The sequence below is a fragment of the Notamacropus eugenii genome, chromosome 3, assembly GCF_028372415.1.
Source record: "Notamacropus eugenii isolate mMacEug1 chromosome 3, mMacEug1.pri_v2, whole genome shotgun sequence".
NCBI classification, from domain to species: domain Eukaryota; kingdom Metazoa; phylum Chordata; class Mammalia; order Diprotodontia; family Macropodidae; genus Notamacropus; species Notamacropus eugenii.
This window is the reverse complement of record NC_092874.1, coordinates 467,074,632-467,099,337: the sequence shown is the minus strand read 5'-3', so window position 1 is coordinate 467,099,337 and position 24,706 is coordinate 467,074,632. Positions and strand designations below refer to the sequence as shown.

General features: G+C 41.7%; 1 protein-coding gene across 1 annotated transcript; it reads right to left on the bottom strand.

The window, feature by feature from the left end:
* Nucleotides 1–710: 710 nt before the first annotated feature.
* On the bottom strand, nt 711–24,560 carry DNASE1L3 (deoxyribonuclease 1L3). The gene is made up of 8 exons (XM_072598830.1): nt 24,121–24,560; nt 17,731–17,819; nt 13,524–13,616; nt 11,783–11,895; nt 9,317–9,429; nt 6,339–6,496; nt 2,624–2,720; nt 711–1,887 (listed from the first exon to the last, which is right to left on the bottom strand). The coding sequence occupies exons 1-8, from the start codon at nt 24,259–24,261 to the stop codon at nt 1,765–1,767; spliced, it is 927 nt and encodes a 308-aa protein (XP_072454931.1). The 5' UTR covers nt 24,262–24,560; the 3' UTR covers nt 711–1,764.
* Between the last annotated feature and the right edge of the window lie 146 nt (nt 24,561–24,706).

The window sequence follows — 24,706 nt, the reverse complement described above, 5'->3', positions numbered from 1 at the left end:
CATTCATTCATTCATTCATTCATCCTAAGTGTTTCCTATGTGCTTAAGAGCACTACTCTTTTTTTTAATTAATATTTTATTTTTATTATTATTTTTAATGTTTAACAATCACTGCCATACAATTGAGATTTTATCCCCCCCACACCTACCCCCCACTACCCCCCTCCCCACCCACGACTGCATACAATTCTGTATAGGTTCTACATATACTTTCCTATTGAGTACATTTTCACTATAGTCATGCTATGTAGTCAGACTAAAATAAATAGAAGAAATCATATAACAAATCAAAACATGATATACAAACACACACACACACACACACACACAAACATGATCTGCTACATTATGTGAGTGACTTCCATATTTCTCTCTCTGAGTGTGGAAGGCATTTTGCCTTGAGAACTACCATTGGGATTTTTTTTTTTTAAGAAGTTCTTGCGTTATTACGAAATTCCAAGTCTACCAGAAAAACCTCTCGCACACTGTGGTCGTTGCTGTGCACAAAGTTCTCCTGGTTCTTCTCCTTTCACTCAGCATCAGATCATATAAGTCCTTCCAGGCCTCTCTGAAGTCTTCTTGTTCATCATTTCTTATGGCACAATAGTACTCCATTACATTCATATACCATAATTTATTCAGCCATTCCCCAATTGATGGGCATCCCCTTGACTTCCAGTTTTTGGCAACTACAAAGAGAAGAGCACTACTCTTTTAAGAAATATTTTATTTTAAAAACGAAACATGTTTTATTTAATGCCTTTGGTTTCTAAATCACAATCGTTGCTGGATATACCTTTATCCTCTTCATCCTCCTGACCACCCTCCTCAATCCCAACCCCAACCCCAGTCAAACCCTCCTTTGTGACAAAGAATATGAGTGGAATATAGGGTGGGGATTGCCTTGTTTTGAGTTCCTATCCCCAGAATATAACACATGGCCTGGCATGTAGAAATGCTTGCTAAATTGAATTGAATGAACAAATAAAACCAGTACATCAAAAACAAATGGTATGGTAATCCCTCTGATAACGTAGGAAACATTCAGCCCTTACATAACCTCACCTCTCATGAGAGATGGAAGCATAGTTTGTTGTCTAGTCTTCAGGACCATTATAAGTTTTTCAGTTACTTCTTTGTCATTCTTTTGGAGGTCTTTTCTTTAACACTGTTGTCATTGACTGGGTTTTGTTTCTTCTTACTTCACTTTGTATTAATTCAGACAAATCTTCCCATGTTTCTCCGAATTTATCATATCTGTCATTTTGTACTGAATACATTGACTTAACCGCACTTTGTTCAGTCATTTCCCAACTGATGGGCAACCACTTTGTTTCCAGTTATTTGCTGGCATAAAAAAATACTGCTGTAAACATTTTGGTGTATAAGGGACTTTTGCTTTCATCTTTTACTTTCTTGAAGGCATATACCAGGTAATGGGCAGGGTGAGAGGGTATGAATACTTTTGCATTATTAAAAGGTTCATAGATGTAGAGCTATAGGGGATCTCAAATCTTCGTACAAGTCTCTCATTCTGCAGAGAAAGAAACCAAGGACAAGGAGATCTAGTGACTTCTCCAAGGTCACACAGGTAAAAAGTCTCAGAACTGGGACTTTATTCCAAGTCCTTTTGGCCCCAAATATAGAGTGCTTTTCTCTTGATGAAATATGGTCAAATTGGTGTTAATGGTTTAAGGGGTTCCCATGGTCCTCAGAGTTATTGGTACTTGGGTTATTTTTGTTATTAAAGATCAGCTCATGCTTCTAGGAATGCTGTGACTTTTTTCTCCCTCTTTTTTTTAGAGCAGTTGATCTGATAAGGTTAGTGAAGCTTGCCCTGGACTGCAATTTGAATTCCACAGGAAAATGATCGCTGATATTCAGAGCCTAAGAAGAGAAAACAATCAATGAGTCACAGATGCTTAGAGCTGGAATTGTATCAGTCATTGACTCCACTACCCTTATTGTAGTAACGAAGGACCTGAAGCCCATTGGTTGTTGCTGTTGCTCAGTTGTTTCAATTGTGTCCTAGTATTCATGATGCCATTTGGGATTTTCTTGGCAGAGGTACTGGTTGTGGCTTGCCATTTCCTTCTCCAGCTCATTTTGTAGGAACTGAGGCCATTAGGGTTGAGTGACTTGCCCAGAGTCACATAGCTAGTGAGTGTTTGAGGCTAGATTTGAACTTGGGAAGATGAGTTTTCCTGACTTATTATTTTGATCCAAACAAATTTGAAATTTGAGAAATTCCTCAAGTTATAGAAATACTAAAACAGACCCTCAATCCTTCCTAGTCAACATTTATTGCCAACACTGGCCTTACAGAATGAGTGAAGGGCCAAGGTATGGCTGTGCTCCTGATTCCATGGGAGGATCATTCAGTCCCAGATTCAGAGGCAGAAGAACCTTTTAGAGGCCATCTGCTCCAACCTCATCTTTTACAGATGAGGAGATGGAGGTTCAGCAAGGGGACACAGGTTCTGAACATCAGATCCAGGATTAAAATCCCAATCCTCTGACTTCAAATATGGGTCTTTCCCCATTGCCCTCAGAAGGGAGACTACAAGGGAACAAACTCAACATCACTAAGGATAACTCTAGAGGAAAGGCAAGGGGCAGTTACCTCCACTTCTGTTAGCTTGTAAGCATTCTGGAAATCAAAGATGGCAGCTGAATCTGGAACAGTGGAACTATTTATCTTCTGGCCTTGGAGCACGATCCTGTGGCAAGGAAGGAAAGGACCACTGTTAGGTGAAGCTTTGCTCGGTCTCTTGATTAGGGCTTAGATTTTATATTTATAGAGTTGTAAGTGGGTCTGGATGGAAACCCAGCTGGGTTGAAAGGAGGAACCTTGGGTAAGGATGGAGACATCCTCCATGATTTTTGGTCTTGAAATTGCTGACTCCAGTGCTGGGTGTTCCCTTTGGTAAGGTCTGGAGGGACTAGTGGGAGACTTCTTTTTTCCCTACTATCAGATGCTGGTTTCCCAAAGTAACAACTTCTGCAAAGGAAATTCCCAACCCTGAAAGTCTTGAGGGGAACTGAGGAGGTTTAAGACAGAAACAAGTTCCACAACTCAAAACAGGAGAAATGAAAGTGAGCTCTTTGCAAGCCTGCAAAGCTACCAGCTTAGCAGATGGCAGCAAACCTCCTGGGATGAAGCAGACCATCGGACCTGGGAGGTTTCGATGCTCTCGAATTTTATTTATTTATTTGTCTGTTTGCTCATTCATTCATTCTTTAGTTAATTAACTAATTTGTTTAGTCATTCATTCACCCATCCATCCATCTATTTATTTGTTTGTTTGTTTGTTTTGATGCTCTGGGATTTATTTCTGTGAGCTAGCCTGCAGAGGTGAAGGCAGCCACGGTCCCCCCAAAAACCTAGACTTCCTAATAGAAAGATGAATTCTAAATACTGTTTTAAGATATGTTTGATGATCCTATCTCAAACTTGGTTATGGAGTAATTTACAACCAATGTTGTTCAGTTGTTTTTCAGTTTTGTCTGACTCCTTGTGATCCCATTTAGGGTTTTCTTGGCAAAGATACTGGAGTGGTTTGCTATTTCCTTCTCCAGTTCATTTTACAGATAGTGCTACTGAGGCAAATAGAGTATGCCCAGGGTCACACAGCTAGTAAGTGTCTGAGGCTAGATTTGAACTCAGGAAGATGAATCTACCTGACTTGAGGCCCAGCTCTCTATGCACTGAGCTCCCTAGCTGCCCTTAACAACTGATACCTCTTGGTTATTAGAATGACTTTTCCTCCTACCAGAACAGGTGGTCCCCAGTGGACTGGCTGGAGGAGGTGGCTTTCTGTTTATGGAAGGGAAAGGGCCTTTCCTTAAATCCCTAATGAGTCATATGGACTGAATTGAGAAATGACAGTTTTCTGATCATAAATGGAAGCAGGACCCTCTTCATTTAAAAGGTCCCAAAGTGATCAGAGAGGCAGCAGAAAGAACACTGGCTTTGGTGTTAGAAGATCTAGATTGAAATCCTGCTTCTATCAATACCTGTGTGACTTTTGGAAATGTCAATGAATTTCCTGGGCTGAAGTCTTGTCCTCTATAAAATGAGAGGGCTGAACCACATGGTCTCCAAGGTCCCTCCTAACTCTACATATCTAATTGTGTGACTTTTTGTCTGGAAGAGCTTAAAATGGAGGCCAGGTTTAGTCTTCCCCTTGAGGTATACCCCTGGAAGACCCTAGCAAGTTGCTTTGTGACCAGGAGCAGGTAATCTGCTTGGATAGGAAGTAGTAAGCTTTGCTTGGGTCATTAGGATTCTGCTTTTCCTTTTTCTTCCCTTCTGGTATGTGCTAAGACAGCAGCTTCCTGGTGGATCCATCTCTAGCTTGACTTTCCTTTTTCTTCTGGTGACTAAGAAAACAGTAACTTCTGGGCTGTATTTAGGGTCTTTTCCCTTCTTGGTGCCCATGAGGGATGGAGTGGTCTGGTCTTACACCCTATCCTGATTCTGCTCCAAAATGGAATTAAGTTGAGAAGGCCTGGCTTTGCAATCTATCTCTTTCTCTCTTTCATTCTTTTTTTCCTCTTTCTTTCCCTCTCCCTCTCTCCACTAGAAGTTAGGAAAATTGAATAATAGGTCCTAGTGGGTGTCGGTCACATACTGATTATAATTCTCTTTCTCAGAGCAATGGTGGGCTTTATGTGTTTCCGATGGTTATTTAAGACTCTTTTTATTCCATACAAGTCATTTGGAGGGAAATTTGTAGTGTCATTGCTGAGATAATAATTTCAACCGGTAATCTAAGGCTTTGATAGTTTAATTTATATCGGATCTGTATATTTGTTACCAAGATAAATATTCCTGACAGTCATTTTACTTCAAAGTTATCATTAAATGCCCTTTTCCCTAGAACAAAACCATGTCTTTGTTTTGTAGAGTTCAGCTTCTGATGCCTTATGTCCAAAGTCTAAAGATCTAAGGAGTCCAGGCTCCCAACAGTCCCAGCAATGACTGATAGAATTAACAAGGTCTCTCCTAGCAAGGTCATCAAACATACGCTGGGGCTTAAAAAGGTATTTACAGAATGCAAGATGTGGGATCTGAATCAACCATCTGCCAAAAAAAGAGTTGGGGCAAAAATCTCACCATGAGATTAAAACCCCTGGTAAACTCCTTGAGTATAGGGACTATTTTGCTTTGATCTTTGCATATCCAGTGGGTAGCAGAGATAGCTAGATGATAGACTACAGATAGATAAAGCATTTATTAAGAACTTAGCTGTGTGCAGAGTATGCCAAAAACTGGATATGCAAATCTGGGCAAAGTCGGAGATCCTTTCCTTCTATAAATCTGTGTTCTAATGTCACAGAGTCTGGTAAATGCATGTTGAATGAATGAATAAATGAATGAATGAGGAATGAGGTCATGTGCAGCCAAACAAATGGTTTTCCCAAGCTGTCCAACCAAGGAGCTGGGGTGAGAGTGGGATGAGAGAGAAAAGTAAGGTCTTAGAGACTTCTATGCACTTTGATAACAAATGAACATGACATAAAGTGTATGAGCCACGATGAACAAAGAAACATTGAATGTTTCTTATGCATTGCCTTTTAAGTCTGGAACATTTCCCTGTACCTAAAGTGTGTACTTTGTCCCTCCTTAGAGCAAAAGGAACTACCCATTCTAGGGGTACTTCTTGTCACACATCATTTCTTAGTGGGGACACAAAGATCTGGGCTCAAAGGATCATAGATTTAGACATGGAAAAGACCTTAGAGAACATCTTGGTCAGTCTCCACATTTTACAGATAAGGAAACTGAAGTAAGACAAGGTTAAGGGACTGGTCCAGAGTTCCAGAGGTAGAAGATCTGGGATTCTTTTCCAGGTTCTCTGACCCCAACCCCATGCTCTTCCCACTATCCCACCCAGCCTCTCATTGTTGTTTCCTTATAGATGTAGATGTCAGTTGAACAGAGGTGATAATGGAAGTCATGGAATGAGTCAGATTGCCAAGCAAGAGTCTCTCCAAGAGGACAGCCATTTAAGAGGCACAAAATAATGGCAGAACTATTCTCAGGGTAGAATAGAGCAAAATGGAATCTCACCGAAGGAAGACTGTTGAGTTTGCTGCCAATTGGGATAAATCCCAGAGCTGCCTCAGGTTCCTGGGATAGCTGATCTTTCATCTGGATGCCTTCACTACTTAGCTGGGTGTTAGACTTTCTAACAAAACACTAACCTGCGTCCCCTCTGATTTTCTTCCAGAAATGAGCTGGCCATTGGGTTGTTTCTCTTTGGGGGAGCCGCAGCCAGCAGGAATTGTGAGGGCTTTAGGCTGGGGTGAGAAGGGGTTGAGGAGTCTCTTACCTATCGTAGGCACACTTAGTGCTTCCCTTTACTGTTGTGTCCACATTATCACCAATCAGCCAGACAAACTTGGGGTCTGTACGAAGTCGGATTTCCTTCCAAGACTTCTTTGGGACATAACTACAGCCAGCATTGAAATCTCCCATGAAGATGAAGTTCTAGAAGACACAGAAGTACAAAGACTTCACAGATGTTTTTGATTATAATCCCCAACAGTAAAACTGATGCTTTGTGATCCCCCATACTCAATACAAGCCGACTTTCTTTCCCTTCCTTTAAAAAACAAATCAATAAAAAGAGGCTGCTTTATTTAGAATGAAAGGTCTCTGTAAAATTTTGACAAGGCACCTTGGTGTGGAGAAAAGAGTACTGGGTTTGGGATCAGAGGTCCTGGGTTCAAATTACACTGCAGACACTATCTGTGCTATTCTGGGCAAATCACTTGGGACTCAGTTCCCTTAACTGTCAAATGAGGGATTGGATAAAATGGTCTCCAAGATCATTTCCAGCTCTAGCATATGACTTAAGTCTAAAACTGACTCAAGAATTAAATAAGGAACAGGCAAGAGAAAATGAGCTAGATGGTTTATGAAAAATTATGTGGCACTTTCAATTGTCCCAAGCTTTTCTTTGCAACCAGAGCCCATCTTTTTCACACTGTTGTTCTTTTGGTGGTGCTTATGGCTGATGGTCATGGAGTACCTCAGCCTCCAAAGAACCAGAATTGTGGATGACACACACAAAAATAGACACACATGGAAAGGCTGTGTGGCATAGTAGGTCAAGCTTTGGACTAAGAGTTAGGACTTCTCTGAGTCTCAGTTTCCCCCTTTGTAAAATGGAGATAAGAATAGCACCCACTTCCAAGGGTTTTTTTGAGGATCAAATAATATAGCCCTCCCTCACTCAAAAAAATTGTAACATGTTTAGTACAGTGCCTAGCACAAAATAAGAACAATTTAAACATTAGCTATTATTAAGACTATAAAATGTCACCTATCTCTACACAATGTCACCTTCCTCTATACCACCATGGCAACTGATCTGATATGTTTGGGCAGAGAGCGTGAGAGTCAAGAATGACTCTCATGTTGCCAACTCGGGGGATTGGAGGGTGGTGGTGCTTTTAACAGAAATAGGGAAGTCAGGGAGACAGGAGGGTTCAGGGGGAAAGACAATCAGTTCATTTTCTGTTCTGTAGCATGACAGAATCATGTGAGGTAATACATAAAGCTCCTTGTCCTTCTAGCAGCTGTATGAGATGATGAGGCTCCTTCCCTTTTTGTGATCACAGACAACCTCTCTGGGTCCCTTTCTGTTAGGAGATGGGAAAGTAATAGGAGAATGTGGAAATCAGAAGAATTCATGATGAGTTGAGCAGAAGAGAAAGAAGGCAGATGAGAAGGTGGGGATGATCAGAAAGAGGAGGAAGGGGAAATTTGGTGAAAAGCCAACTCCAACTGCCCTCACCAACCTTGGGGAGAATAATATGTCCAAGGCTAAGGTCTAACGTTCCTTAGAAATCCTGGGCAAGTGGCGTAGCTATATTTATGTCTATATCTATACAATATCGCTGACATCTGCACAATGCCACCCATATCTACATAGTGTCTATACCTATACAATATCAATTGTGCTTCCACAATGCCAAAGCTATTCAAAGCTATGTAGAATTCCTACATCTATATAATGCTACCCATCTCTTTACGATGTCACTCATTGCCACACAATGCCATCCATATGTCTACACAATGCCTACAAACTATATAATACTGGTTATACCATATCATCCACATTTACAAAATGCCTCCCAAATCTACACAGTGCTACCCAAGTTTGCATAATGCCACCTATATCTATAAGACACCAACTAGAGCTACACAATGTCATCCCTATTCATGCAATGTCACCCGGATCTACACAATGCCAACACAACTCCAATAAGTCTTTGCACAGCAACATACACATATTCATTGTGTATGTACAAGGGATAAATGCTTTCTGCTTTCAAGCAGGATTATTAGGCTTAGTAATTCACTCTACCAGTTTGGAGACTCTCTTTCTCTCTGTCATTTGGTGGGGAGTTTTCTCTTATAGAAAGCACATAGCTGGAAAGCTTAGTTATCAGAGTACTTTCTTCTCTCATGGCTTCATTACCAAACTGTCAGGTAGGAAACCTTGTCTCAGACTTGAATAAATTTTATTCTGTTTTCCTTTGAGCTCCACTTAGGCCACCTGCCCAGGATTTCTAAGGAACATTAGACCTTAACCGTGGACATATTGTTCCCCTCAAGGTTGGTGAGGGCAGTTGGAGATGGCCTTTCACCAAATTTCCCCTTCCTCTTCTTTCTGATCATCCCCACCTTCTCATCTGCCTTCTTTCTCTTCTGCCCATCTCATCAAGAGTTCTTTTGATTTTCACATCCTCCTATTACTTTCCCATCTCCTAACAGAAAGGGGCCCAGAGAGGTTGTCTGTGATCACAAAAAAGGAAGGAGCCTCATACATCATCTCACATATCCCCTAGAAGGACAAGGAGCTTTATGTATTACCTCACATGATTCTGTCATGCTACCGAACAGAAAATGAACTGATTATCTTCCCTCCTGAGCCCACCTGTCTCCCAACTTCCCTATTTCTGTGAAGAACACCACTACCCTCCAATTCCCCCAGTTGGCAACTTCAGAGTCATTCTTGACTCTTGACTCTCTCTGCCTCAACATATCAAATCAGTTGCCAAATCCTGTGGATTACACCCCACATTCCTTGCATCCATTCCCTTCTCTCCACTCATGTGACTGCCATGTTAGGTCAAGCCTTTGTATATTTACACTATCTATCCCCCATAGAGCTGCCATATTGATATTCCATAGGTACAACTCTGACCATGTCACTCCCCATCCTAAGAAGCTCCAGTGATTTATGGGGTTGCCTCTACATAAAATAAAAACTCTTGTTCAGCAGTTAAGGGTAGTGACCTCAGGCTTCCATCGACGTTTTACATCCATGTAGACATCAAAGAGCTCATCAATTTCCCGAACAGACGTCTCAGGTGTCGTGTGTAGAGGGATGATCACAAAGTCAGTGACAGCTTGCAAATAGGAAAGAACAGAGACTTAGTCAAGTTCTTCCTGTCAAGATCACAGAAACAGGGTAAAAAGAAGACAGTGTTCTCCTTTCAGACTAGAATACTGTGGGTTTCCCCCCAACCAGACCCATCTTCAAAGGATTAATAGTTGTCATTTCTATGGTTCAAGTAGGTAGCAAAATGCTTTAGCTCTGTGATTTCATTTAATTCTCAGCAGAGCAAAGCTGTGTGATGGACACTATATTTAATACTGTCCAGTTGGAGGTGCTGCTCAGAAAGGTTAAGTAACTGGCCCAGAGCCACACAGCCAGTAAGCGATCTTACTTTGAAAATGGGAATAACACTACTTGATGGGGGAGGAGGAATGTTATGATGGAAAGAGTAGACTTGGAGTTACACAGTTTGGGTTTAAGCCCTAGTTCTGCTAACTATTTCCCATGTGAGCTTGAGCAAATTACTTCAGGGGTTGAAATGAGGTTGGGGGGTTGAAATGAGAGAATTGGGACAGATGATCTCCCAGGTCCCTTTCCACTCTAACATTCTCTTATGCTATAATTCAAGAGACAGATGGTGGTGGGCCTTGAATCTGACTAAAGAATTTAGACTTTATTTAGTAGAAGATGAGGAAAAGGTAAGATGATATACACACAGAAATACGGTATGATTTAGACTATGACAGCAGATGATGAGTAAAAGGAACCCTGAGATGAGGGAGATGAGGGAGAAATCCACCTTTATAAGTGGAAGGATGCTTAAGAATTGAATCTTTAATCCTAAATTCCGTGACTTAATGAGTTATCCTTACACCTAGGACAAACCAGTTGTTAGGGACAGACTGGTGATGCCAAGGAGGGCAAGAAGAATCCTGGGACTGAAATGGAAGGGTTGAGGATATGATGAAAATGTTTCTGGTTTTTTGATCTCGTGATTAACAAAGGCCCCTCTCTAAAGGTTTCTGTTGGTATTCAGAATTCATACTTCTAGTGAAAGTAAGTCAAATATTCTACTGAAATCATATCAAAAGTCTATCTACCCACAACACACTTTCAATAGAAATGCAAATTCCTTCTCCCTTCTCCCCTCATCTTTTCTCTTTGTTAACCTTAAAGCACCATGTTAGTGGTATCATCATCACCATCACTACTGTTTTCCCTATTTTAAAGAAGAATTGTGCTCTACCACAAAGTTCGCATTAGGTAAAATCAGTTAACTTCAGGTAACTGCAATATCCATGTTCATTTTATCTGTTTCAGTCTAGATATTGAAGAAATCCCAAAGTGGAAAGTCCCTCCACTGGGGCAGATCAACAACACATTTATAACTTAGACTCTTTAAGAGTAGACTGTGTGTTAAGATATTAAATGACAATTATAGTCATGCAGCTAGTATGTGTCAGGGGTAATGTTTGAACCCAAGTCTTCCTGACTCCAAGGCTGGGCCTTTAAGTTTCCCTGCCATGCTTTGGTCTCTTATCTTGCATGAAGTAGGCATGTAAGAAATGTTTGCTAAATGGAATCGAATTGAGGAATGAAGGACTTTTTTCAACAAGGAAATAAACTAAATGGAGAATATCTCTGGGAAAATAACCTAGGCAATCTAAGAGTTAATATTTTCTTTCAGGAAAAATTCCATTTCGGTTTAAAAATCTAACAGTCCTGGCTGAAATAGGAAAGGACTACATTTGCCAGAATGTCTGGACTCAGAGCATGAAGACCCATTGGAATTATAATTATAATAACACTAATACTAGCTAGCCTTTACATAGCACTTTAAAGTTTGCAAGAATTTTACCTTCGCAACAACTCTGGGAGGTAGGTGCTATTATTATGAGGAAACGGAGGCAAACAGGGTTAAGTGACTTGCCCAAGGTCACACAGTCTAAGGACAGATTCTCACTCAGGAAGATGAGGCTTCCCCACTCCAAACCCAGCCTTTTATCTACCTTGCCAACCTGGATGTCCCTTATTCTTAACATTCCTAAAATTAAAGAAAGTTCTTGATTTGAAAAAATCTGTTCTCAGACCTATCTGGATGTGGGGTTCTCCAATTCAAAGGATTTTCTGTATTAGAAAAGCCAGGGAGGTAATTCACCCTCTCTGATGATAGTCCTTCAGAATATAAAACAAGGAATATGGTACAGTGAAAAAAACCCCATATTCAGAGGCAGAGGACCTGCCTTCAAAATCTGGCTTTCCCACTTACCACTGATAGGACCTTGGTCAAGTCACGTTTCTCTGAGTCTCAGTTTCCTCATCTGTAAAACGAAGAGGTTGAACTCTGATCTCTAAGGACTCTCCTGGCTCTAAACCTATGACCCTTTCTTCCAATAAAGTTGGTGCTCTTAGGTAGGACTTACCAGTTTGAGGGGAGTAGAACCAGACAATAAAAGGCTCTCGGGAAAAGACGTCTTCATCTCCATTCTGGGTATCGTGATAGTGATAGCTTTTCTTCACAGATATCATACTTTCCCTATATAAAGTAAAAAGGAAACAGGAGTCTGGTTTAAGTTACTTCCATTTTTAAAAAATCACTTTGAAAACAGGAAGGCGTTGGCTTAATGTCCTCTTTGGGGAAAAGCACCTAGAACTTTCTGATTTGGGCTCGGTCTTTTACTGAATGATGATCTGGTCATCAAACTGCAGATACCAGATTCACTGTTAGCAATGAATTATTAATCACTACTAACTCCGAGAATCATCAGTCAGAATTTCATTTTCTCTGGTGTCTGAGAACAGTAAGACATATGAATTATTTGTCTATTCTTGTCTTAGCTGGAAAATGGAATACCACAGAAGCTAGCATTTAGTCCTTTGTCAACCAAGTCCTTGGCAAAACAAAACCATGAGAATCCCCAGCTTCTCTCCAAGTTCAGCTCAAGTCATAAGGACTTTCCTGATCACTACGCTATCCCCATTTTGAACCTCTCTGTACAATAGTGGACATTCTTAGTATGTACTTTGTGTATATGTTATTTCACTCCAGGAGAAGATAAGCTGCCTGAAGGCAGGGCTGTGAGTTTTTATGCCTCCCCATGCCTAGCCTAGTGCCTTACACGTACTAGATGCTTAATAAATAGTGAGTTGAAACCAAGAGGCCAAAGGTCACCACCAAATTGCTCATATAACTCCCAAGCTGACCCAAAAGTTTAGTCAACCTCAACAAATAATTAAATGATAGTATCCATTCCATAATCCAACCAATTCCGTAATGTGTCCAGGCATGATGTCTACCTATGACTTACTTTGCCTCATTCTCCATGTTGTAGAGGCAATGAGGGATGCCTTGTGTGAATGGACCTGTGATTTCACTGCTACTATAGAAAATACCCTCTGCTAATGCAGGTCACCATCTTATCTGCAATTTGAAAGGTTTAAGCATTTGCCTGGGAGCACTAAGAGGCTTTAAATGATTTTAAATCCAACAATCCAACAAAAATAATCCAACAAATGCCTCCAACTCTAACCCTAAATGCCTTGACTCCAAGTTTGGCTTTTTATCCAGTGTCATGTGACTTCTCTGATGTGTGTTTTACAGTAAAAAGTTATTCGTATATAGAGGTCTTGGGTTGCTGTGATACCTGAAAACCCTGGGATTCCATTGGGGATAAAGTCTTCTCAAAATATACACCAAAAACACATTCATGCCTTTAAAGACAGTTTTTGTAAATTGCTGTGGCAATGACAAGAATCAGTTATAACTGAAATCTAATGTCAAAGAAAAAAAATGGATGTCCATTGATAGCCATGCTATGTTGAAAGATAGACCTAGAAAGATGGAGGCCTTGGAAATTACTGTGGATTTGGAATCAGAGGGTCTAGTTTCAAATCCTGGTTCTGTCACTTACTGCTTTTATGATATAACCTCCCTGTGTCTCAGTTTCCTCATCTGTAAAGTGAGGGGGGGGTTGAACTCAATGGACTTTATGATTCTCTAGGTACCTCCGCATATTGGGTTGGATCTCCCAAAGAGAGGTTTACAGAAGGACACAGATAAGAGTATCATATGATGAGAAGGAGGCATCGATGAGCATGGATGATCAACACTGGGGAGAGTATTAAGTTTATGGACCTCCCACAACCACTGAAATATGTACTTACCTATAGAGAAAAGCATACTGTTCCTTGTAGGCATTTCTTCCCAGCCGGCTGCTAATTATATAGTTGTAGTCTTTTGTGTGTCTTCGGGATTTCCTAGGAGACAGGCAGATTTTTCAGGGGTTTTGTAAGTCAACATTGCTCCACCATCTTGAGTCCTTTGTCTATTATCTGCCTCATGCTTCCCAACTCGCCATGTGTTTTTGTTCTTTCCCAAGCTTCCCATTTCTGAATATGACGACCTGGATCTTGACCCATAATCACAAAAGCAGTACCTACCCATAGTGCTTTAAGGTTTTCAGGGGGCTTAGATTCAAATCCTGGGTCTGATATTTATTGCCTGTATAACCTATGGCTAAATCATTGAAATACTTTGGGTCTCAGTTTCCTCATCTGTAAAACAAGGGAATTAGTCTGGTTTCTGAGATCCTTTCCAATGACTAATCAATCAAAAGTCATCTATCAAACACTTGTGTAGACACTTACTGGGTGTGTGACACTGGGCAAGTCACTTAACCCTGTTTGCCTCAGTTCGGTATCTGCAAAATGAGTTGGAAAAGGAAATAGAAAATGACCAGTATCTTTGCAAAGAAAACTCTAAATGAAGTCACAAAGAATCAGACATGATTGAAAAATGACTAAACAACGTGCCAGTTACTCTTCTTGGTGATTGAGAATGAAATATCCCTAGAAGAAGCTTACGTTATAATGGCAGGTGGGTGAGTGGGGTGGGGGTGGGGGAAGTAAGGAGTACACATAGAAGTGTACATAGCAATAGATCCATAATCCTTGAGTTAGATGCTAAAGGTGTTATTATTTCCATTGTACATGTAAGGAAACTGAGGCATGAGGTAGTTAAATGATTTTTCTGACTGCTAACAAGTATCTGAAACAGAATTCAAACCTAGGTCTTTCTGACTCCAGGCCTAGTGCTCTATCCACTCCTTGAGAGTAATACATATGTTAACTTATATTAAAGTGCTTACTATCTCAGGGAGGGGGGAGGTCAGGGAAGGGAGAGAGAAAACTTGGAATTCAATTTTTTTTTAAATGGATGTAAATAATTGTCTTTACATGTAACTGGGGGAAAAGAAAATATTTAAAAAAAGAAAGTAACATGTGGGATTATGTCCAAAGAGTATATATGTGCATATGTACATATATATACATATATATGTATATATACACACATATACACACACACATATATATACACACATATATACTTAAGAGTATATATATGTGCATGCCCTTTGACTTAGCAATACCACTATTAGGTCTGTTTACCAAGGTGATCAGGGAAAAAGGAAAAGAGCCTGTATGTTCTAAAATATTTATAGCAGCTCTCTTTGTGGTGGCAAGAACTGGAAATGGCGGGGATGCCGATTCATTGGGGAAAAAGTTGTGGTATATAATTGTGATGAAATACTACTGTGTCATAAGAAATGATGAATTCAGCGATTTTAGAAAAATATGGGAAGACTTGCATGAAATAATGAGGGGCAAAATGAGCAGAACCGAGAGAACATTGTATTTGCAGCAATATTGTCTGAAGAATAATTGTGAATGATTAAGTTATTCTGAGTATTGTAAATACTCAAAGCAATGGCAAAGGACCCATGAAGAAAGATGCTAACTGCCTCCAGAGAAAACTGATAAATAGAAGTCTGCATACTGTGGTGTATATGTATGTGTGGGTGTGTTTATAATGTATGTATGTATATACACATATACATGTATAAATGTATATATGTATATGTGTATGTATAGTGTATATACACATAAATACACACACATATACGTACATACATATATGCACATGCATGTGTATATGTATATGTGTGTGTGCATATCTCTGTGTGTGTGTGTATCTGTGTCAAATGGTGGCCTTCTCTAGTGCAGGGTGGAGAGAGAAAAAAGGAGACAAAAAGAATTAAAATTTAAAAAACAAAATAGTGCATGTAGCAGAAAGTGACATCTAGCAATTCAGTAAGGCAATACTTTCCCCAAAAGATCCCAGACTACCCTGGTCAGGTCTCCTCTGGAGCACTAGGTTCAACCATGGGTGCCAAATTTGAGGAAGGACATTGATTGACTGGAAGTGTCCAGGCCAGGCCAGCCAATATGGTGGAAGGCCTTGTGAACATTCCAGAAGAGCATCAGTCAAATGTTTGGTGTACAAAAGATTCAGTGAGGACTTGAAAGCTGTTACTTTTCTCATTTATATAATGATGGGACTGGATTTCACGGCCTCTGAAGCCCCCTCCAACCACTAAGGCTACAAAGGGTTCAATCTCTGCCCTGTGGAAGAGAGATTTAGGTTTGAGATCAAGGAAAACTCCCTCCCTGAACTACTCCCAAATGCTTTCAGCAACATCTGAGGAGGTGGGGTCCTCTTCACTGGAGGTCTTTCAGCACAAATTGGATGGCCAATTAGCACATGTATTGTGAAGGAGATTCTTGTTATTATTCTACATATTTTGAAAATAAATACAAAGGACTTTACAAGCGTTAATTAAGGTAGTACAAAAATGTTAGCCATTGTTGTTTTTAGATTCTTCTGAGGTCCCTTCCAATTCTGGGATTCTGTGGTTCTGTCTGAATCCCTTAAGATAATCATCATTTTATATTCTTTCAGTGGAAACTGGCTTTCTTCCTTCTGGGCTTCATCTGGCCTGTCTCCACCCCTTTAGCTGCTTCTAACTATTATCCTGAATTTGCGAGATTTTGTTTTGTTCATGTTTGCCAAAGGCATGTTGGAAACTTTTCTCCAAGTTGTAGGAATCTAGGTTAAAATGACTATTCTGTACCTCTGCCTTCAATCAAGAGCTCTGGAAATGAAAGATTCTATCCTAGGAAGGCCACAATGGGGCCCAGTATCACAGCACAGTTGTCCCCTTCTCTGTTTGCACAGAGTCTGGAGTCTTGGAGAACTTTGGAGTTCCATTTTGGGGAAGTTTGGGGCCTTTTGCAGCCCACGCAGAACCCAGGGTTTCCGTATTTTTTTTTAAGCCAAATCCAGAACTTGGCTGGGTTAGATCATAATAAATTGAACTCCAACTTCCTGTTTATGTAAAGCAAGGCTTGTTTTGAATAGCTAGGACAGCCCAGTCCTATTTCTGTGATGTATATGCAAATAACTCATTAATCCAATTTCTTTAAAAGAGATGTTGTAATGTACATGTGAGAACATGCTTCAAGTATCTTTGGACTTCTGTCAAGTCAAGAATGGGAAACGTTTTCCCATTAGGGGATCTTGGGGAGAATGGAAGCCACAGGAGACAGCTATGATATAGTGGAAAACTTTGAATTAGGAATCAGAGGACCTGACTTTAAAATCTCTGTCCTGCCACTCACTGACTGTGCACAAATCATTCCACTTATCAGATTCCTTATCGGTAAAATACAAGGGATGGGCTACTAGGTCTCTAAGGTCCCTCCATACCTCTACATCTATGATCCTGTCTGTGGGACCTTGAATTCCTTCCATTCTCTGAGCCTCAGTTTCCTCATCTGTAAAATGGGAGGAGGGTGTTGGACTAGGGCCTTTTGGACTTGAAATGTCTGATGCTATGAGGCAGAACTGAGTCACCCAGCAGTGCACATGGAGAGATCACCAACCCAGCCGCCTCTCCCTTTTGCCCCTGAGCACTGACCTGTGACACAGGAGAGAGGAAGCTGGTGAAAGCTGAGGATGCTGGCATGTTCTCTGGAAGGTAGAACTTGACTTTGGGCCAGAAAGGCGCATTTACTATTCTCAGCCCTTCCTTCCTCTTCCCAAGAATCAAGGAGTCACAGGATGAATGCTCTTGCTGTAACCCACCTAGTCTCATTTTACAAAAGTGGAAACTGAGTCCCTGAGAAGCTAGCTGGCTTGCCCAAGGCCACACGGCTAGTGACTTAGCCATCAAGAGGAGACCTTGGCCTCTTGACTCTTCATCCAGTGGGCTTTATATGCTTCCTTCCTTTGTTTTTCTCTTTCCTGTCTCTTATCTGTTTCCTTGTTTTCAATTTTGTGATTTTAACCTCAGCATTTTCATCCTGTCTGGTGCCAAAAGGTCTTTCCTTGAGACATGCACACCCTAGGGAATGTGAGCAGATGTGGCCAGATGTTTCAGAGACCCTGCCCTACCCTCCTTCCCTGTTTCAGTTCTCTTTTGCCTTTGGTGCGTTTGCATGAAAGGAGGCCGAGGACGTGTGTATTTCTTACCCATTCAGCATTTTCATCAAGGTGGGACAAATGATGTTGCGGGAGTCCTTGATTTCCATCAGAAGCATGATGTCACAGCGTTTGATGATCTATGATGAAAGATGAGCGGGACGTCAGAGGGAGCACATGCAGCACATTTCTTAGCCAGCTCTTTGCAGCTTGGGGAAATCGAGCCTGGGGAGCTATTTATTCACCCCAGAGAGACCAGCAGTGAGAGTGAATAAAGTGGTGGGCACACCCATGGGAGAGCCCCTGACAAGTCTGTGATTCTGTGGATAGGATGGGGATAAGACCAACGGACCTCAAGAACTCCCTAGTGAGGAGACTCCTCCCCAAACAGGTGGGTACCTCCTCTGAAACATCTAGTCTTAAAGAACTGCTTAAAGGGAAGTCCAGCTTAAACCAGATTCAAGTGTAATTGGGAAATAATTAACAAAATAAGTAAAAATATGATAAAACAAAATAAGATTATATTTTAAAACCAAGTCAGTGTTCATCCTTCTCCCCAGTTATCCTTGGATATAACTGAAGGTTTCTACTGGAGTTTGATACCATTGGCTTAGATCACTATGAGGTTAAGCCCCAAGGATCTATCAGAAGATGAACTTGAACCCAGGCCCTTCTGATTCTAAGGTCAACTCTCATCTACTATGTCACATTGCCTTAAAGTAACATGGAACCATTGCACGTTCTTGACCAAAGAAATGACAAGTACTTAGCAATATTTTTGAAAAAACTAATCTGTCATCAATATGTAAGGACCTGAGTTCAAGCCCATGCTCCACTGTTTCTTACCTGTTTGACCTTGGCTAAGCCTCTTCACCTACAAAATGAAGGTGTTGCACTCCATGACTTCCACCATCTGGTCCGGCCCTAAATCTATTATCCCACGATGCTTGTCTGGATAAAAGAGGAGGTGACATCAAAGAAACAAAGCACCGGCTTTGTCATACTGCTGATGGCCACGCTCTCTTTGTACTGAAGGTCAGAACACCGACCTATAAACACATCTGTCGGCCCTTCTGCTTCTGATGCCAATCACTTCACATCCTGTTGCCTCTCCTTTCTGTATTAGGGACCGGGAGTTTTTATGCCGAGAGCTCACCATCCCAAAGAAATTCCAGGTCTGGAGGGCATGGCTGTAGGTCACACACACCTTTTAGGTGCTACATATTTCTGTCCTTCAGACAAAATGACCCATTTCCCAGTCAATGGGAGAGAAATAACGATGAGCGCGTTCAACCACACATTCTCACACATGACATTTCATGTCATCTATTTCAGGTTTTCTGATAATAATAATAATAATAGATGTCTACATTGTGATTTACAATTCAATGCATGAACACACATGTGTAACCACACAATGTGCCATAAATACATATATGTAAATACATGTATAAATACACAAATGTGTACATTATATATTAATATATGCTTTGTTCCAGAAGTATGTGTATTTGTGTGTGTATACATGTATATATCACACACGGTGTTCTAAAAGTATTAGTGAAATTTCAAATTTTAATAATTTTTTTTATGGGCAGCTAAGTGGCACAGTAGATATAGTGTGTGACTTGGAGTCAAGAAGACTCATCTTCATGAGTTCAAATCTGGCCTCAGGCGCTTACTAGCTGTGACGTGAGCAAGTCACTTCACCCTGTTTGCCTCAGTTTCTTCATCTGTAGAATGAGCTAAAGAAGGAAATGGCAAATCAGTATCCTTGCCAAGAAAACTTCAAATGGAATTAACAAGAGTTGAACACAACTGAAACAACTGAAAAAGCTTTAAATTGTCCTAAGACATTTGAGCCTTTCAACAACTTGGGGGACAGGAGATAGGCACTAAAGTTTTACTACCCCACATTTTTAAGATGAACAGAGACTTAGAGACATTAGTTTCCTTGTCCATGGTCCCACAGCCAGCAGTTTGAAAAGATGGCTTCTGCCTCCAGGCTTCCAAACTCAAAGTCCCGGATCTACCCACTATATCTGTTCCATTGTCTCCTGGCTTAAGAAAGGATTCCTTTACTCACTGTAAAAAGAATTCCTGATTACCAAATGTCATTTTACATAAATTATATCTTCACTAGGGCTGTCTCCTGTTTACCTTGGAAAAGATTTTCATTTTCAAACCAGTAACAGCAAAAATCTCACCCTTCCCTCTGATATAAGTGGCTAATGGCTTCAGGGAGCTGGGATGTGCTGACCTTGACTCATGCTCTGGGGCTTATCCACTAGGGAACTGCCTGTGGTTTATATTCTTCCTGTGGATGCAACCCATGACCTTGACCTCATTTACCCCAAGCTAAATTCACTCCTTGTGATGCTTCTCCCTTTTCCTGTTAGATCCTGACTTTGGAAGATGGGAGCACAGCACTGATCACTAGGAAGAATTAAGAAAGGCTTCCTGTAGGAAGGGGCCTTGGATGAGCCTTGAAGCTAACTTGGTGAATAGGGTATTGGGCTAGAACTCAAGAAGATCTTACTTCAAATACTGTTTCAGACATTTAAGTCACTCCACCTCTGCCTGCCTCCGTTTTCTCATCTGTAAAATGGAGAACCCATCTCCCAGGGTTGTTGTGAAATAATGTATGTAACCACCTTGCAAATCTTAAAATGCTATACAAATACCTGTTATCCTCATCATGTGTTGGGACTGGAAGCTCAAATCCGTGTGGACGGTCTCGGGCGGGTAAAAGTGGGACTTCTAAATCTTAGAGTCTTACGAGGCCCTCCATGAACAGCGGGGGTTCAAGAAGGTCAGACTGAGCTAGCTCGGCTAGCTCGGGTATTTCCGCCTCTCCCCCGGAGATACCTGATGGGTGGAGTCTCCCTGCCCTCGAGGTCGTCCCGGATTGGAGCACACCTAGTTACCTAACAGCATGGTATTGAGATGCAAACTGTGTGGCTGAAGATTAAGTAGGATTGAGGAAGCCAGAAAGCTCTCTTAGCACGTGTGGAGCCAAAGAGAAAAGTAGGGCTCCGCTTCTTTTCTTTCCTCTCTCCCCTCCCCCTCTCTCCCCGCTTGTACTTCTACTTCCAATCCCTTAAGCTTAGCCTCCTTAGGAAATCTCCCCCTCTTCCTCCTAAGGAAGAACCCCCTGCACTTGTAACCGATTCCCTGGAATAAAGCTCAACCCCTGTTCGACTCTGGAACGTCCTTTCTCTCATATGTGCATCCGGCGTGGCCAGCCGAAGACCTGGGACAGGTAGGAAAGACTCGGGTAGCCCAATACAGGCCTCTAGGCTTGGCAATCATGAATGATGAGTTCCAGGAGTCAAGGGTGAGGAGAACTGTTTGGAAGATCATAGGAGATAGAATGGTCTGATTTGGCCACTTGTTTGGAACCTGATTGTTTCCAGGATCAGAACCCCAGCAGGAAAGTTTGGGAACATATTTCTGTCCTGGTCAGGTTCTAATTATACTGAGGAGCACTTAACTGCCAGTCTCTTCATAGCCCGATATTTCTAGGCAGCAATGAAACCTCCCATGGCTCCCTATTGCCTATAGGCTAAAAGACAAATTGTACCTCTTTCATCCCCTTCCCCAGGCTTTAATGACCCTATGTGGTCTGGTTCCCACTTCTATTTCATGCTACTCTCTCTTTGTTCTCTCAGCTTGACATACCACAAGTTGTGTGTGCCCCCCTCCCATGCCATGAACACTCTTTCCTCTTTCCTCCTCTTCCACCATTGTCTTCCTTCAAGGCTCAGCTCTAGGAGCCCCTCCTGCCAGGAAGCCTTCTCTCATCCCTACTCTCAGCCCCCAGTATGGGTACTCTCTCCCTCCTGAATTTTCCTTGTCCTCCACTCTTCTGTGTTCATGTCGTATTCCTCCACTCCCCCAACATCCTCAAGTAAAAAGTAAGTTCCTTGAAGTCAGGGTCTATTTCATTTGGTCTTTATATCTCATGCACCTTGTACAGTGCCTAGCACCTAATAGCATTTGATGAAATTTTCTTGTGTAGAATATGTAGTATGGTACATGGTATCCCTTAAACTCATGGTCCCAGAAATTTAGGGTTTAATGAAAACCAGGAAATCACAGAATGATAGAGGCTCCTTGAGAGATCATCTAGTTAAACCCTTTTATTTTACAGGGCAGGTGAGGTCCAGAGATGTTAAGTCACTTGCCCAAGGCCACACGGGTTTGCCCCCTTACCCACTGGTCTCTCAGCCTTCCCAAGGCCACATAGATAGTGGGCATCAGGAACAGGGTCAGTACCCAGGTCTCTAGACTCTCTATCTATCTCTATTTCCATCCTCCCATGCTGTTTCAGACACATTACACAAGCAAAATCATTCAATCAACAGGCTTAGATGGAAAAGACCATGAATCATCAGTAAACATATTAGGCGTAGTTGGATTTCTAGCCAGGGGGCTACATGTGAATCACAACTCTCAGGGAAGTACTGTGTGATAGGTCTGCTCACTGAGCAGGGACATCCCAAGGCTCCTCCCTCCAGGGCAATCCTTGGGATACAAAAATTCTGTTTCTTTAAAACAAAATCTACCTAATGACCACAACAATGCAAAGGGAAGGAACAACAAGGAAAAAAAATCAAATGTTATGTAATATCATTGTTCCGAAAAAGTTGAGAAAATACACCTCCTTCGCTTCTTTGCTTAGGTGAGGGACTATGGGGATGGAATGTTGCATGCATCATCATTCTCGTCTGACACTTTGGTTAGTTTTGCTGAACTTTTTGCCATCTCATTTTTTTTCTCTTTGTTATAAGGGATGACTTACTGAATGATGAGGGAGGAGAGATATATTCAGAAATTAAAGTGACATTGAAAAGATGCTAATAAAGTTTCAAAATGTAAACAGTGAAATCCACAAATCCAGCCTGCAGCAAACTTATAGCATCCGGAATAAGCAAGTGGAGTAAAGTCGCACATTACCTTAGGCAAGTTTCTCAACGCTTCTCAAGTCCTCTGAAATCAGGAGGTTGGACTCCTGAACTCTAAGGTCCCTGCTGGCTATAAATCCTACTCTTATCCTAAAATGCTCCCTTAACCATTACTGAGTTCACCATCAGGGACCTCACATTTTGAAATAGGAAAATATTTTCCTTGTTTAGAGCCCCCTCCCCTCCCCCCATGATTGTGCCTCTCAGGCCATACCAAATAACACTTGGCTAAATAATAATAATCAGACCCTGCTCTAAAACCCAAGATTAAATAAGTCTAAACTCTTAGAGAAAGTGATCTCAGTTGCGATTGCTGCTTAGTTGAATTTGCTGGCTCATTTTTTTAAAGCAGAATCTGAAGAAGAACATATGAGCCAATTACATCCAAACAGGAGGAAAATTGACTAGAAAAGCATGGGGCAGCAAAGAATCTTCGTGGGGGCTAGAAAGAGAGCCTGGAAAATGGTTAGGAGACGCTATGAACTGGATGGAACAAATTTAAAAGTAAATAGTTACCAATCAGTTCAATTGACTTGTATGGGTGTTTGGGATTGTGCTTTTTAATCACAGGATCTCAGATTTGGAAGGGACATCATTGGCCCCTTAAACAAACCTATAAAAATCCCAAGGGACCATCCAGTCTTTACTCAAAGACATTCAGTGCAGGGGAACCTTCTGCTCCTAAGGCCCCCACACTGGGAACCACTAACATGGCAGAAAATATATTGCCACCCATCTTTGCTCCTTATTCTGCCCTTTGGGGCCAAAGAGAACAAAATATCCCTCTTGCAGTGATGACCCAATCTATGATTTCCTTGGTAGAGGGAATTCTTTCCTTGGTAGAGGGTAGGATACACTTTGAAGCAGTGCAGGTTGGCACCTTCTCTGCAATCTAAGGAGGAGCACAAGAGGCTAAATGACCTAAGTTCACGTAACCATTACGGGTTAGGGGCAGAACCTAACCTAAATCATCCATGCTCTGAGGCCACCTCTTTCTGACACTGCCCCTCTAAGCATTTTAAGTCCATTTTTCAGATGAGGAAACTGAGGCTCAGAGACATTAATCAGTGTACTCAAGGTAATCTATTGGAAGAAGTACAATCAGAACCCAAGGTCATAGGATCGTTGCTCTGGAGTTGGAAGGGACTTTAAGAGGCTACTTACTTCAACTCCTTCATTTTGCAACTAAGGAAACTGAGGTCCAGAAGAATTACATGGGTTACATGGTATATAAATGTTGGCAACAGAATTCAAACTCCAGGCAGCTCCTGCCTCTAGTACCAACATGCTTTCCATTACTGAATGTTGCCCCTCCCTGAGCTAGCTTCATGAAAGGGAAGGCTTGGTTGGGGCAGTTATACTGGAAACTCTACTCTAACATTCCTCCTTTACACAGAGCTTGGCTCTTGGGGCAGAGAGCCTCCCTGGAGGGTAGCCAGGCTGTTATTTAAGTCAGAGGTGTTAGGCTCCTTACCTTTACTATAACATCCATAGCTTGAGAATTCTCCCTCTTTGCTTCCCCAAAGGACCTCACGTTGAAAGAGCAGATTCTCAAGGTCTGACTGCTGCCTAGGGAGAGGAGCAGCAGCAGGGTGCGAGCCAGCATCCTTGTCATCTTGGTGGCCTTCTCGTGCTAAGAGCAGGGTGTCCTTGGGTAAGCCAGTGGTGCTCCAAGGAGTGCCAAGCTCTGATGCAGCCTGCTGGCTTTTATATGGCACAGATAGCAGGGATGACTGGCTTCCTTCCTTCGGCAAACTTTCACTTCTCTGAGGAATTGAAGGTCACTGGCTTCCTGCCCGGTGGGAATATTCTGCCTTTTAACCAAGACCAATTGCAGGGCAAGCTTGTCACGGGCACGATTTGTTTTCCACATTAGGAAATCCGTTTAGTATTTCTCTCTAGGCTTCCCCATCTGAGGGGAGAGATGACAAATTGTTAGTGTGAGTCCCAGAGGGCCACAGCTGGCTTTCATCTGCCCTGCTGCTAGACAGACTCCATCTCAGAGCTCCAAATGTCACTGTCCCTCCCCCCCCCCTTCTTAAACAGACCTTTGGTACTCC

What these genes read in the sequence shown, in the direction of transcription:
- DNASE1L3 (XM_072598830.1), bottom strand. Translation starts at nt 24,261, where the DNA reads ATGACAAGGATGCTGGCTCGCACCCTGCTGCTGCTCCTCTCCCTAGGC. An exon ending in ACTAAGTGTGCCTACGATAG is followed by an intron (nt 2,721 to 6,338) that starts GTAAGAGACTCC and finishes TCCTTGCCACAG; the next exon opens with GATCGTGCTCCAAGGCCAGA. An exon ending in ACAAGCTAACAGAAGTGGAG is followed by an intron (nt 1,888 to 2,623) that starts GTAACTGCCCCT and finishes TTCTCTTCTTAG; the next exon opens with GCTCTGAATATCAGCGATCA.